We start from the raw sequence: 14491 nt of genomic DNA, 5'->3' as shown, positions 1-14491 counted from the left end.
TTAGCTATTCAACAATATGCGTTAATAATGTGCTTACAATATAAAGACAGCTTATCAATAAAATTAGGCGACAACTAATTTTCTAATCCTGCCAGAAATTATTTTAACGGGAATCCCGTTGAAACCGAAAAATAGTGATGAATTTTATTGTTCACTTGGTACCCTGTTTTTGCTGACCAGTATATTAGGTTAACGTCTGTGAATGGTTCACAAATGCAGCCGATAGTATATATGAAAACAACACTAGTAACCAAAAATCAATAGCTTAACTGTCAGTGATATATTTGGCCGACGAATCTCAAGTGAGACGAGAGTTTAGATTTCACTGCCAGACATATTCCACTTATTCTTTTTGAAAAAGTAACAGATGTAATATTCATAGTCAGGTCTAAATAAGTGTACTTAGGAATACTAGACAACATTATTCAACAATAACCAAGACGGCTTTCATAAAGTGTGCTTCCCGTAGTTGTACATACTACGTTCCAGATCACCAGATCAGTTTATTTGAATTAATTTATGTAAACATTTCTCTAATAACAACACACAATACGAAAACTGATGTAATTTACGGGTAATAGCAGTATCTTAGCAACTCATCACTGTGGCTGTGAACCTGCATGTGGAGAACTTTGCATTCAGTGTGACAGACGACTTTGACAAGTTCAAAAATTTCCGCATAATTTCTGATAGGCCTTTGGAATTCGCAGCACTCAGTTTTGAATACTTTACCTTTTTGTTAAACTACCAACTACAACTACGGTATTAGTGGCTTCAAATCCATGAAGTCAATTTTGAAACCAACGAAGTCTCCACTTATTTAAATATACACATAAGTGGCCTTCTATGAATTTGAGAGACCAATACAAAAGAGATAGACGAGTAGGAAAGTTTCTTAAGTGCCGTGACTGATTGTTTTCAGTAACTATACATGGGATTTCAATAAAAGAATTTATAGCTGTCAGTCATATACTTATGTATCTTAATCCTGGTAGTCACTGTTTGAGAACTGAGTTAAACGGTGCTGTCAAATCATAGATTTATGCAAGTCAAGAAATACTTATTTTAACAATGCCCATATATTCTGGTGTTTTGCCCCGTTCGTTAGATAATCTAAATACTGAGCATCCTTGAATATCGTGTCGTTCTAGATAATCTCATCGGCTCCCACCTCTTCATGTTGAAGCATTCAACTGAGCTGTAAATCTTCTCCAACATTTGAAAAAGTAGGATGATAAATTATGTAAGTTAGTTGAATAAGCTTTAAAATTAGAAAACAACATCTCTGACCATCATTGAGGAGATATTCATTTCAACTGAAACTTAGTTTTATTCTTATTTAAAGTAAATACAGACAGAAAAAAATTATTAACTGAAAGTAGAACTTGATAATTTAAAAAAGAAAACAAACACCATCAAACAAAAGTTAAAACCGAAAAACAAACAAAAAAACAGAATTAACTATTAACATAATGATCATGTTATGATCAAGGTTCAATGAATTAAAATTACGATTGATCACGTGAAGTAAATTGTGCGACAAAAGATTTCAATACTACTTAATACTGATTTAGTAAGTCAATAAACAATACACCAACACTAACAACAACAACAACAAAAGTAAAAGAAGCAATAGCATCTTTTAGATGACTACTATATTATATATACAGAGAAATGCAATGGAATAACGATGATGGATTAGAAATTATAATTGACTAGGTGGAGTTTTCTGTTTGATCATCTCTACAAAATGAAAACATTTCCTTTGATTTTGAACATGGATAAACAAGAAAGATAATGATATGAATACGATGAGGAATCAGAATTACGTAGTTAAGAAAAACTAAAATGTGAATAAGGGGGGTTGGGAAAGAACAGAGATACTATGAAAGAATAGTAGCAAAGGGAAAGGTTAAAAGGTTAAAAAACAAGATGTAACTGAATAGATGCACACACACACAGAGAGAGAGAGGGAGGAGAGAAAGAAACGAATTTAAATAGAAGAAAGCACATTCTATGCAAAGTAACCATCCAATTGATAATAAGAATAACGAGAAGTTGAAAGAAACAAAACCATTTTGTCCAATTGTAACATTATTCACAACATTGTGTAATCATGATTAAATGAATCATAATTAATAGACCCATGTTACTGGTATCCATTGTGGAGTAATTTGAAAGTCATCTATTACACGTTTAAGTTGAATAATTGTTTCTTCAATATCATTGTTAATAATTTTTAAGTCGAAAAAATGACTATAATGTTGTTCTAATAATGCACTATCACGTGTTAATCTTTCAAGACTTTCGTCCTATGGAGAGAAAAAGTGGACAAATTAAAAGCCTAAATGTTTGTAAGGGAAAATCAATGTCTATTATTAATATTATCATTATGGGATTGTGGAGATTAATATGTTTTTGATTGGGATCATGAACTGATTGATGTTAGACCACTGCTTCAGTAGTCTAGAGGTTAAATGTTCGCGTGCGAGACCGAAGGCCTTAGTTTCTAATCCCACCAGCGGGATCGTCGGTGCGTACTGCTGAGGAGTCCCACAATAGGACGAAACGACAATCCAGTTTTCCAAAGTTTTTAATGGTGGTCTAAGATCAGTCGGTTCATGATCTCTATTATTATTTTTAGTGGTACTATACTGATAGTCTACAAAACTTTCTAAAACGCGCGTCTTGGATTCCACTGCTATCCACCATCCGTCTTTGCTCATAATGCTTGTAAATTAAGGCAATATCGAGGCAATACGCACAGTATGCACATATTCCAATAAGAGACTGATCAATTTCAGTCCTAAACATCAATGGTAAGATTTAAGTTAAACAATACCGAGTAAATTAATATTTATAAGATAATTACATGGATTTGTAGCTTATGATAATGTGATGTATGCTACTGATGTCAACAGATATCAGTAGTATGTATCGTCCATCAAAAGTGAAATGTCTGGCAGCAGAAGGTTAAGAAGATCAAAGGAAAGAAAACAAGAACAAAAAATGATTGGTGTGGAAACGAAGGAACAATCAAGTCGGAGACGATTGATTGACACTTTGCAACATAAAGTATTTACTGTATGCTTCTCAGATTTTATTTTGATGCTCTGTAATTTTGTGTTCAAATACATTCGGTTATGCCCACTTTTGTTCTCGTTCACCACAATGTGGATTTAAGTGCACTTTTTGATTCGAGTGGCTTAACTTTAAATTTCGCACCATCATTTTAAACAATATCCTTATCAGTTTATACTTTTTAAAAAAATGGGGTTTCAGAATCCCTCCACTATTAACAAAAATCTTATTTTGCCCACATTACATTGAATAGACTATTTTCATTCCACGCGATGTCATTAGTTGTGCATCCATTTTGATTGTCCGGGATCAGGTTAAAGGTAAACACGATTGTGAATAAATAATCGCTGTCAATATGGAAGCATGTTCAGCGTTTTTCTTCAAACATATAAATTAACTATTTCTATTATCCCACCTCTTTAGCCTCTTCTACCCACAAGGTCAAAGATTACCCAAATAGAAATGAATTGGAGCCTAATTACAGTGTAATAGCATTACAATTTTTAATTGGTAGAAATCAGTATACATTTATGGAAACAGCTGAATTTTTTTGTGATCATGAACCGATCGATGTTTGAGTGAAACCGAAGGTTCTGAATTCAAATCTCGTGTGCGATTTAGTGGATGTGCATTACTGAGGAGACCCATACTAGGAAGAAACGGTCACCCAATGCTTCCACGCTACCAATAGTGGTATAATATCGGTCGATTCATGATCTCAAAAAAATTCCAAGAATCCTGAACAGATTGATCGTTAATGAAAACATTAAAAATTCAGTGCCGAGTTTTAAAGAAGGAAGGTATAACTGAAAAAGTTATAAATCCGTTTGTAAAAATGATATTACGCAACTCACATTATCATTACCATTATTGTTACTATTATTCTGTCCATTAGTGATATTAGTGAGAGTTGGAGCTGCAATAAATACAATACATGGAGCAAATTCAGCAGTACGTAATATTTTCAATGCTTGTGGTTCAACATCCAATATAGCAATTAAACTAGTTGCATGTATTTGTCTTATTGTATCCAATTTTGTACCATACATTGCTCCTTCATGTGAACCATATTCTAAGTATTCATTATTAGCAATATCACGTATCATTTCATCATGTGAAATAAAATAATAATTTTTTCCATTCACTTCATCTTTACGTGGTGTACGAGTTGTATCTAATTGTAAAATAAATATGAAAATATTTTATTGGAGACTTTTTCGAAAAAAACAAATGACAATTTTCCAATATCTATATGAAGTATTAATCATGTTGTTAAGGAGTTAAGCAGTCAGTTAGTCAGTAGCAACGTAGAGCTATGTACGTACGTACATCAGTTCAAGTTGCCATACCACATTAGCACAAAGATACAATTTTCGATCCAAATCACATAGCGGTAGAGGTAGTAAACGTATAAGCAGTAATCGGAAATATACGCGTTTGAAGATGTTACTCAAGCACTATAATCCAGTGAAATAAATTTGGAAAAAGAAAAAAATAAAAGGACATGAAGAATTCAGAAGATTAAAATTTGAGAGAACACAAGGAGTGGATGCACTTGCACTCAAAGTTTATAATATTACAGTCAGTCATGTATAATGTAGGATTAGGCACTTATATGCATCGATCCAAGTTGCCATACTTCATTAGCACAACAAGAAGCTCAGCAAATTCATAGAAGCAGTTACATCAATGATAGTGATATATAAAAGAAAGGTTGTGTATCACGATATGAGACAGGGAGAAAGAATTAGTTCATAGACAGAAAGACATAAAGTAATTTCAATGTCATAGTTTAAGGGAAGACAAATAGTGTATGCACCTACACCACTGTGATCAATTCTGAGCCATGTCACCCAGATTCTCCAACCATTAGTTGCAATAGTTGCACGCACCCAAACTAAGTAATTTGTGTCAGAATATCACAAAAAAATTCGCTTATACGTTTTACTAAGATTATGACTCGATTATTATCAGTAGTACGAAACTCATCTTGGATGCTTAAAACAATTGTTTAATATTTGGATTTAGTAGATCAGTAGACAATATGTTGACATTTAAAGCGAAGGTTTGAATCTGAGTGATACATCATCAATTTAATATACATATATCCATCTGGTGAGACGTATATAGAATGAAACTCACCACCATATAACTTTATTATAATGATTTAATAGGTTTTAAAACTTTAATACTGTGGTTGCAGATAATGGAAGTTAGTTTTCGATCATAAAAATACAGACCGCTGGACTTCAGTAATCCCTTGTTTCGTCAATGTTGATGGATGATATTGTTGCAGTAAAGTCAGTTGATTAAAACTGAAAACACTGAATCTCTGCTTGTCGTCTCAATGGTCTTTGGGTTTAGTCCCTAACGAGGTTGTCAGCCTCATATTATCCTTATTCGTATTCCTCCATTGAAAGGAATAATAATCAAAGCAGCCGACTTACAAACAATAAGTGTCAGGTTAGACTCAACTCTATCTACATCGTTTCGGGCAATAAAAGAGTATGATTAGTCCTAATGATTAAATTTGAAAGCGATTAAATAGATTAAAGCTTGATCAATCAGAATTTTCATTATCAATGAAATCTATTAATTCGTGGTAAATTTATGAATTTTCGAGGTGAATTCGTAAATCTTTCAATTGATTAACAACGAAGGTGAAACCTTTCTAACATAGAACATTTTTAAAAGAGTAACAACTGCAATTGAAAGTATTTTCCGAGTGTCATAGTAAAAAGTACAGTTTTATGGTTACGTTCTTACTTACTTAAGCCTATTACTCCTCGTGGAGGAGCATAGGCCGCCAAACAGTACTCTCCATTCAACCATCTCCTACGCAACCCTTTCCAGTTCTTAATTATCCTCTTCATATCTGATTCTATTTCCCGATGTAATGTATTCTTTGGCCTCACACTTTTCCGCTTCCCTTCAGGATTACAAGTTAGGGCTTGTCTCGTGATGCAGTTTGATGATTTTCTCAATGTATGTCCTATCCATTTCCATCGTCTTTTCCTAATTTCCTCTTCAGTCGGAAGCTGAATTGTTCTCTCCCACAGAAGGCTGTTGTTGATGATATCCGGCCAATAGATGTTGAGTATCTTGCGTAGACATACGCTTATAAATACTCGTACATTCTTGATGATGGTTTTAGTAGTTCTCCAAGTTTCAGCTCCGTACAGTAGGATTGCCTTGACGTTCGTATTGAAGATTATCACTTTGATATTGGTTGATAGTTGCTTTGAGTTCCATATGTTCTTTAATTGTAGGGATGCGGCCCTTGCTTTGCCAATCCTTGCCTATACGTCAGCATCTGATCTTAATTGTTTATCGATGATGCTTCCCAGGTACGTGAAGGAATCTACGTCTTCCACAGTTTCACCAATAATTATTATTGGATTGTTGTTCGCAATCATTTTATTCAGTAAACAATTAGTTTATGAAAAATTATAAAATACGATTAACTTCTATCATTATGTATTTATAACTCACGAGGAATAGGATATGCAAATTTATCAGGTGATGATTGAATTAAACAATTTTTAATATGACGTCGTCCAACACCATGTGCACCAAGTAATACTAATGTTCTACGACGAAATTGTGGTAATCTGACAACTTCTTCATAAGTAACTAAATCTAATTGATCATAAATAGCTGAATGTTTATTTTTGTATTTATCTTTAAAATGACGTTTACGACGTTTAAACCATGCACCACAATGTGTAATACCCATTTCACGTGATAATTCAGCTGCTTTATTTGCCATACGCCATTCTTGAAGTTCTGGACTAGGAATTAAACCCGCTGGTGCTTGACAATCCGAACCCCATAAACGAGCCTGAACCAAATAAAAAAGAACGGTGTTTATGTGTAGATATAATTCAAAAGATAATAATAAACATTCAGAAGATTATCCAATATGGATTTTAAGAGGGGTAACTCATCAACTTTGAACACGTTACCCCAAAGAAATTTACGTGCAAAATCAAAATGTACAACTCTTCTTTTTTTCTATAGTTCTAATCCTTTTTCTCAACAACAATTAAATATGTACGATGGTACTACTTGCCTATTCTCTTATAACGTCACAAATCACGAAAGGTTTTCAATGAGATTTCTGTAGACTATGACCTACGTTTTGCGCTTGTTAGGATTTATTTGCAAACTATACACAAGGAATTGAGAAGTAATTCGAACGTTCAAAAATGTTTATACAAGAAACATGATTATCTAAAACAGCTTCCAAAATTTTAACGAAAGTGGCAATTATTAACTGGCCCGATTTTGTAAACTACTCGACAATCAATACAACGTAGTAGTATAGAGTCTCTGTAACTTGGCTTAGTAGCTTCACACTGAACATTTTAATTAATAAAACCAAATGATATGACAGACATTATTATTATTATTATTATTTATTATTTAAACACATAAACATTAGTACAAGGAAGCATTAAATAGATATACATCACATAAATCATTCAATTTGTGTGAGGGCTGTGATACTGCCTGGGTGCCCAAATCGAACCAGGTGGTTTTCTTAGGAAGCCACACCCGGAGCTTTTGACCCAAAGATCCGATCCACAAGGCAGTGGAGCAACGTCAGGAGATGCAGTCCCATGGTAGCCAGTGACCACTATTTGTTCCCTCGGGGTACTGGAGCCCATGTGCACCACTGGTTTGGAATCAGGGTTTTCCAACTTCCCTACGTGGGCTCTCCTTGTCCACTAACCCGGTTCAAGCGCTGGACATTCGCTTTTTGTCCTTTCAAGGTCGTAACTAACAGCGTGGCCTCAAGGAGGCATTGAGTAGAACTTCCCTGTCAGCAGTTGTATGCATGTGGTCATGTGAGAGCATTTAGAGAGGGAGAGCTGACTCTCCCCACTCTTGGCCGTACAAGGACATTTAAAGGCGATATGATAGACAAATTACTGATCGTCTGTCTAAATTTAATAGCTCTATAACTATTGGTAGGGGTTTGTATTACCTTACTGCCAACAATAATCTAAACACACTACAAGCTAGTAATTCGCAGGTTAAATCAAAGCTTTCAAATAAAGTACATAAATCTCAACAGGAACTGAACAATTCCAGTCCAAAATATCAAAAAGATGGAATAGCATAAAGTTTTATCAACACATTTATATCCATTAAACAAATGAGTGAGTACTATGAATCAATAGCTCAATGGTAGAATTTGAAGAAATAAGTACCGGGGTTTAAACTATCAATCTGACTACATTAACATTGAGGTCACAAATACATTGAGATGACAAATCTTTCAAATAGAATGAAACAAGTGTTTAGGATTCTCATTGTAAAACACAATTCAATTATACAAATGATCATAATGAAACTATTTTCACATAAAAGCAAATGAGTTGATACATTTGAATGGACATAAATCCATAGAATAAAAGGTATCTACACATTCTTCAAATATAGAAACATATATTGTTAGTATGGGGATTTGTAGAGATTGTAGTATTTTGATAGTTGAATTCACGAGTTGTTCTAAACTAGATCATCATTGAAGGATAAACTGTGTCGGTTGTGAGATCGATTGAAGTTAGACAATAACACCTTTAGATGCTGGATCGGTGGCCTGCAGGTTAAGTGTACGCGCGCGAGACTGAAGGTCCTGGGCACGATTCTCGCGTGCGGCATTGTGGATGAGCACTGGTTACGAGTCTCATGCTGGGACGAAAAGGCCATCCAGTACTTCTAGGTCTAGCTAAGTTCAACTCGTGAATACAACTGTTAAGAAATATATTAGTCATAGATTCAATCACTAACAAAGAATATATAAAAGGTTTCCTTAGTATCATTAAAAACAGTTAAATTATATGATAAATTTAATGACAGATACACATATTAGCATTGTAAGATATGGTAGATGAATGTATTAGTCTATATGTTGTCTACACCTTAGACTGACATAACAAGGAAAGAATGTAACAAAATACAATGTCAAAATTAAAGAAATGTGAACACAATCATATTCATGGCTTCATGAACTGATTCTTCGTTTGAATTTGACCGTCCCCAGCTTTCTTCCGACCTGTGTCTACACTAAGAAATATCGTATATCGAGATAGATTTTGATTAGAGAAACATGATATATATGTGTTAACCATTTCAGTAGGTGGAGTGTGACAGCTTCCTAAACAGATTTTTCCATTTTTCCCAAGTACATTGAGTTCAACCTCAACATTGTTCACATTCATGTCTAAGATCTTTAACTACAGATTATTATTGTTTTATATCAGATGAGTTTTGTGGATATCATAGTAATTTCAAAGGTTAAGATCATGAATCAGTTGAAGCCAGACCACCATGGAAAACCTGGAAGCACTGGATGGTCATTCCATCCTATTGTGGCATTCCTGGGCAGTGCGCATCCACGACCTCGGGATTCGAACCCAGGACCTACTGGTTTGCTTACTGCTGAGGAGTCCCACAATAGGACAAAACGGCCTTCCAGTGCTTTCATTTTAAATGAGTATATGATAAATGATTATAATGAATATCTATTTCTTACTTGCCACCAATTATGATCATCTTTACTAATAATTTGTAATATATCACCAATATGAAAATGTATACCAGCTTGAGTACATGGTATTAAATCATCAGTTTCAGGACTATAATCAAACATTGCACGAACATAGATCTAAACAAAAGAAAATATATATAATTTAACGGGCTTTAAAATGTATTTTTCAAAAGAATTTTATTCATCGGTTGAAGTTCATTTTCTTTACAGAGTGAAATGACTAACTTCAAGGAATCTTTACATTTATATTCTATGAGATTGATTAGTTGTTCATTCATTCATTCATGATAATAGATGACATTAAAGCTTACCGATTCATAGATCCTCTCTATGAATATGAAGCTGTGAGTTTAAAGTTCTCTAGAATTTTAGAAACTAAAAACTACAGCTACCAAATGTATCTCAGCTTCCAATAATTATACATAAAATTCCAGTAAATTTTCCGTAACTGGAGGTAATCACAAGAAAACTTTGAATTTAAGTATCATGTCAGTGTACTTTATAAAGTATGAACCCATTACATCCGCTATCTCATTTGACGGCATCATTATCGAGCTATTCGTGTTGTGATTTACTTCCTGTAAAAATCGATCAACATTGGAGACTAGATATGATGTTAGTTATTACACAGTTGATCAATCAGTATAAATTGATTACTTTATTCTGAGAAAAAAAGAGTTTGAGTACCGGATTCCCAAGTTTTCGAAAAACGTTTAATACAAGTTCAGTTCTATGTATTTGATAATAAGTGTGGTAACAATTCACCTTCAAAAATCAATATTTACCTCTAGAAGCACAGCTATTTATTAAGTACACTGAACAATGAAAGTCAAAATGATAAATGTCTATTCATTCTAATTAATAACATGACAAAAAATAATAAATATATTTTCATTATATTTCTGTTTTAACTTGTGACCGCCGATTAGAGAGCAGTGACTTATCGATCAAATCAATGACGCCTGAACCTGTATGAGTAGTCTAGAATCGTGATTGGTCCTACTTTCCGCCTAGCCTAGCCAGTTAAGTCCACAACATCAATCTCAGTCTCTGCAATATGAATCATATTTCAAACATACTGAGTCTATATACCAATCAAATAGACCACAACGTACCATGAAATAGAAAATACACATTTGTACAAGAATTAGCCGAACGTGGCTGTGAATGTGAGAGGTAGTGATTAATAGACAGGGCATAATTCAAGAATGGTAAATCGTATAATAATGGTTCATGGATCGAAATAAAGCTCATGACAAGAGAAACATGAATATGCATATTTTACTTATTCAACAATTATACGATGACAATGTACATATAGTTTTGATCCATAAATGGATCACAAAAGTTACCATACATTATGCATATCGGGACATAACCATTTCTGACGATGTTTTGTAACCGAATGTAAACCATTTCTTCAGAGTAAATAAAATAACTAACATTAAATAAACACAAGTGTAAGTAGTACAAAGGAAATGATGCAGAATAGTTTATTTGTTTTTCAGTACAATCAAAATCATAATAGGTCTGAATATGTCAATGTTAAGTTATTCTTGGTCAAGGTGAATTTGTATGACCAGTCACTGTATTCATTTTCCTACTCATTGGATTATAACATTTATATTTAAATTCTATCTAATGCTCCATTTATTTGAAATGATCATGTCCAATCTTGACATTGATGTTAATCGACTACTTTTCATTCATGGTAAACATTTGTAATTGGATAATCTACTGAATCTTTTTGATGATCTGCCATATTTCTTAACAAAGAAATAACACAATATCAATTGACTTATGATTTCAATTATTGAAATTATTACAATCTCCATAAACCCCCTTCTGAAATAACACAATAGTCTAATGATGAATTCATTTTCAAAAGTATATTACGTTTTGAGTAGTCTATAAAAGATAAGATAACCAAGTAATCTATCTGTCATATTTTTAATTTATATACAGTCAGTCAGTCAGTCAGTCAGTGGTCTTGAGTGCTGTTAGAGGTATGAGGGCGGTTATCACTTCCCGGTTGCCCACACCATGGAAGGGTTGTTCTGGAGGTGCCTGAAAAGGAAATTAGATTAGTGGTGGTCTTAGTGACCTGACAGCGTGACCACAGTGCTCAAGGGACAATTGCTTAAAGTCGGTCACACACGACCTTTTATGGGTAATTTTTGTGTTAGCTCCGTACTTGCTGAGACCATTACCGCCAGAGACGGATATCCATGGGATAAGGCAAGGTGTGCATTTTTAGGGTCGACCTTTTCTAACCCCACTCCTCCATTTGGGAAGGTAGCATCGCTGTCACACCTCTGTACAGTCAGCAGTACGACTTCACCTTCGGACCTTAGGTTTGTTGCTTATAGTTTTACCGCTCTTCAACCGACCTGTCTGACATGGTAGGACCTAGAAGAACGGTTGTTCCAGCCAGTATAGCTCGGTTGCTTCATCACGATAGGCAAGCCAGACCACCACGTCAAGGTAGCAACAACGGTCGGGAATTTATATACATATATCATATTATTGAGTTGGTGGATGGTTGTAATAAGATGTAAGAAAACTCTGGGCTTCAGTTTCATGTCAGATGACAATCTTTAGCAAAGCGTATTCACAATCTTGGATAATGGATATTTTCTGACATTTCAACTCAGTTTATATAATTTTGAGTCACTTAAATCAATGGTAGCATTGCAGACTGATCAATAGAATTCGATCAGTACTATATCACTACACAATTAAGATACTGGTCTTGACTCAAAGATCAATTAAACATATAATACTTGTAATTTTAAATCGATTAAATCTAAGGAATTGTAAATAGACAAAGAATACTGTCAACAAAATCGAATTAGTACAGTCTATTAGGTGAAAAATAAAAAAATTCATTATCCACAATTCACTTTGTTATGTTTCACTTGGTTAAAAGTCCATTGTTTTTTATCTCTACGTATAAAATTCAACCTTTGCTGAAGATATGAGAAAGAAAACTTTAAAATTCACTTATTCATCAAAAGCTTTGAAGAACACAAACTGTAAACTTGACCATTCTACTTAAGACAGATTACGACATCATTGTAGAAAATATGTTGAAACTATAATTTATGGACGACCTTTGAGAGATACTGAAGTGACACCATGAACGTGAACACCTACAGATTAGGACTAAATGACAGTTATAAAGCAGTTAGAATTCTCATGCACAATTGATGGTTTGTGTTAGAAATTAGATTTAGGGTTTACATCACGAACTGACATCAGCTATAATACCAAAACTCTATTTATTCAAATGGATGGATGAATCTCGCGCCAAAAATTCGTGACTCGTTATCTTATATCTTATATAGTCTTGCCGAAAATTTTATTATAACAAATCAAACAAAGTTTTGATATTTGTAATGCATTTTACATATTCAATCATTCATTTAAAAATAACCACTTACTTCACATTGTAATGGATGTGTTCTATAACTGGGAATAATTTTCAAACTCACATTTCCACGAGCATTACGCTTTGAGTAGGAATGGTGAAAAGAAAATTAAGTATAAAATATCTTTATTACTCATAAGTAAGTAAAATTGGTTTGATGAAAAAACTTAGTTGGTAAATGTACGTATTTTGAGCGCTTGATTGTATTCTTTGAAAGTTTTCCGAATCAAATGGAAATACTTTACACATTTTGCCTAAATAATACGTTTTAGAAATCTAGCAAACAATTGGCTATGCTTTCGATGGGGTTTCGTTGTCTGAGCTGGTTGGTTTGGTCGCGGAGCTGTCATCGTTCTTCTGAACGACATCATCAGCACAAAATTCTACCAGAACAAAACTCCATCAAAATCATCCACCTAAGCTACAAATCTTTTCCACGAATAATTATGGTTTTTTTGTTCTCATGGGATCACTGTTTAATCTTATCACCGATTTCATTATGTTTAACAGAAGATTCTAGAATTTCAGGGTCATAAATATATTCTATATACCTACCCTCATTTACCGTAAATGCTTGATGATTTTGATGAACTTCCTAACTTCTGCTATCTGTTCACGCTTTAAAAGTTTATTGGAGAAAAGAAAGTGACATGAAAGACATAATATATGTGCTTAAGTTTACAGCTTACCAGTAGGCATATTATATAGTACAATATATTGTATTTCTTACAAGTTAAATACTTAATCTTGTAAAATAAGTAGTGAATTGACTAATATACTTCCATAAATGCAATGAATAATGATAATCATCATCGTTATCCATTCTATAGTTGATTTCAGCTTCTTGTACTGTATATATGAAGCAATCATAATTTACTATTTGTATAACAAGTTTCCATCAATAATGGGATAAATAACTATAAAGTAGACTAATTTTTTTCATTGTACATAATTCCTATTTCTTATCATAAAGATAGAAGAAGCAAATAATTATGCTGAATAATATGAACATGTTCAGTTATTTAACGCCATATATTACTTAAGACATTGGATGTTCGTAGTAATAAGTTGTATATTTGATTAGACGTACAAGCTTTCTGGTTAGCGTTTTTACGGAAATCCTCAAACTACATCACGAGGCAAGCCCTAACTTGGAATCCTGAAGGGAAGCGAAAAGAGGAATGCCAAAGAACACATTACGTTGGGGAATAGAAGCGAATATGAAAAAGATGAATAACAACTGGAAGGAGTTGGAAACGATCGCCCAGGACAGGGTTGGATGGAGAATGCTGGTGAGCGGCCTATGCTCCTTGACGAGGAGTAACTGGCGTAAGTAAGTAATAAGAAGATAACATCAAATCATTGTATATTCAGTCCGAAATGCTTCAAAGTTAGTTATTGTGAAGCTAGAATTAAATCAA

At 33.7% G+C, this 14491-nt stretch overlaps 1 protein-coding gene across 1 annotated transcript in view; it reads right to left on the bottom strand.

The window, feature by feature from the left end:
- Positions 1-3896: 3896 nt before the first annotated feature.
- Positions 3897-14491, bottom strand: part of MS3_00010719 (uncharacterized protein) — a gene marked incomplete at both ends in the record, with an annotated part of 55936 nt that continues 45341 nt past the window's right edge. Inside the window, 4 exons of the mRNA XM_051219113.1 lie at positions 3897-4255; positions 6574-6922; positions 9626-9757; positions 13084-13152. Of these exons, the coding sequence (XP_051067283.1) occupies positions 3897-4255; positions 6574-6922; positions 9626-9757; positions 13084-13152 (909 nt within the window). The remainder of the gene's footprint in view (positions 4256-6573; positions 6923-9625; positions 9758-13083; positions 13153-14491) is intronic.

The sequence above is a fragment of the Schistosoma haematobium genome, chromosome 2, assembly GCF_000699445.3.
Source record: "Schistosoma haematobium chromosome 2, whole genome shotgun sequence".
Taxonomy (NCBI): Eukaryota; Metazoa; Platyhelminthes; class Trematoda; order Strigeidida; family Schistosomatidae; genus Schistosoma; species Schistosoma haematobium.
The sequence above is the reverse complement of the archived record's forward strand: the minus strand, read 5'-3'. Positions and strand labels throughout refer to the sequence as shown.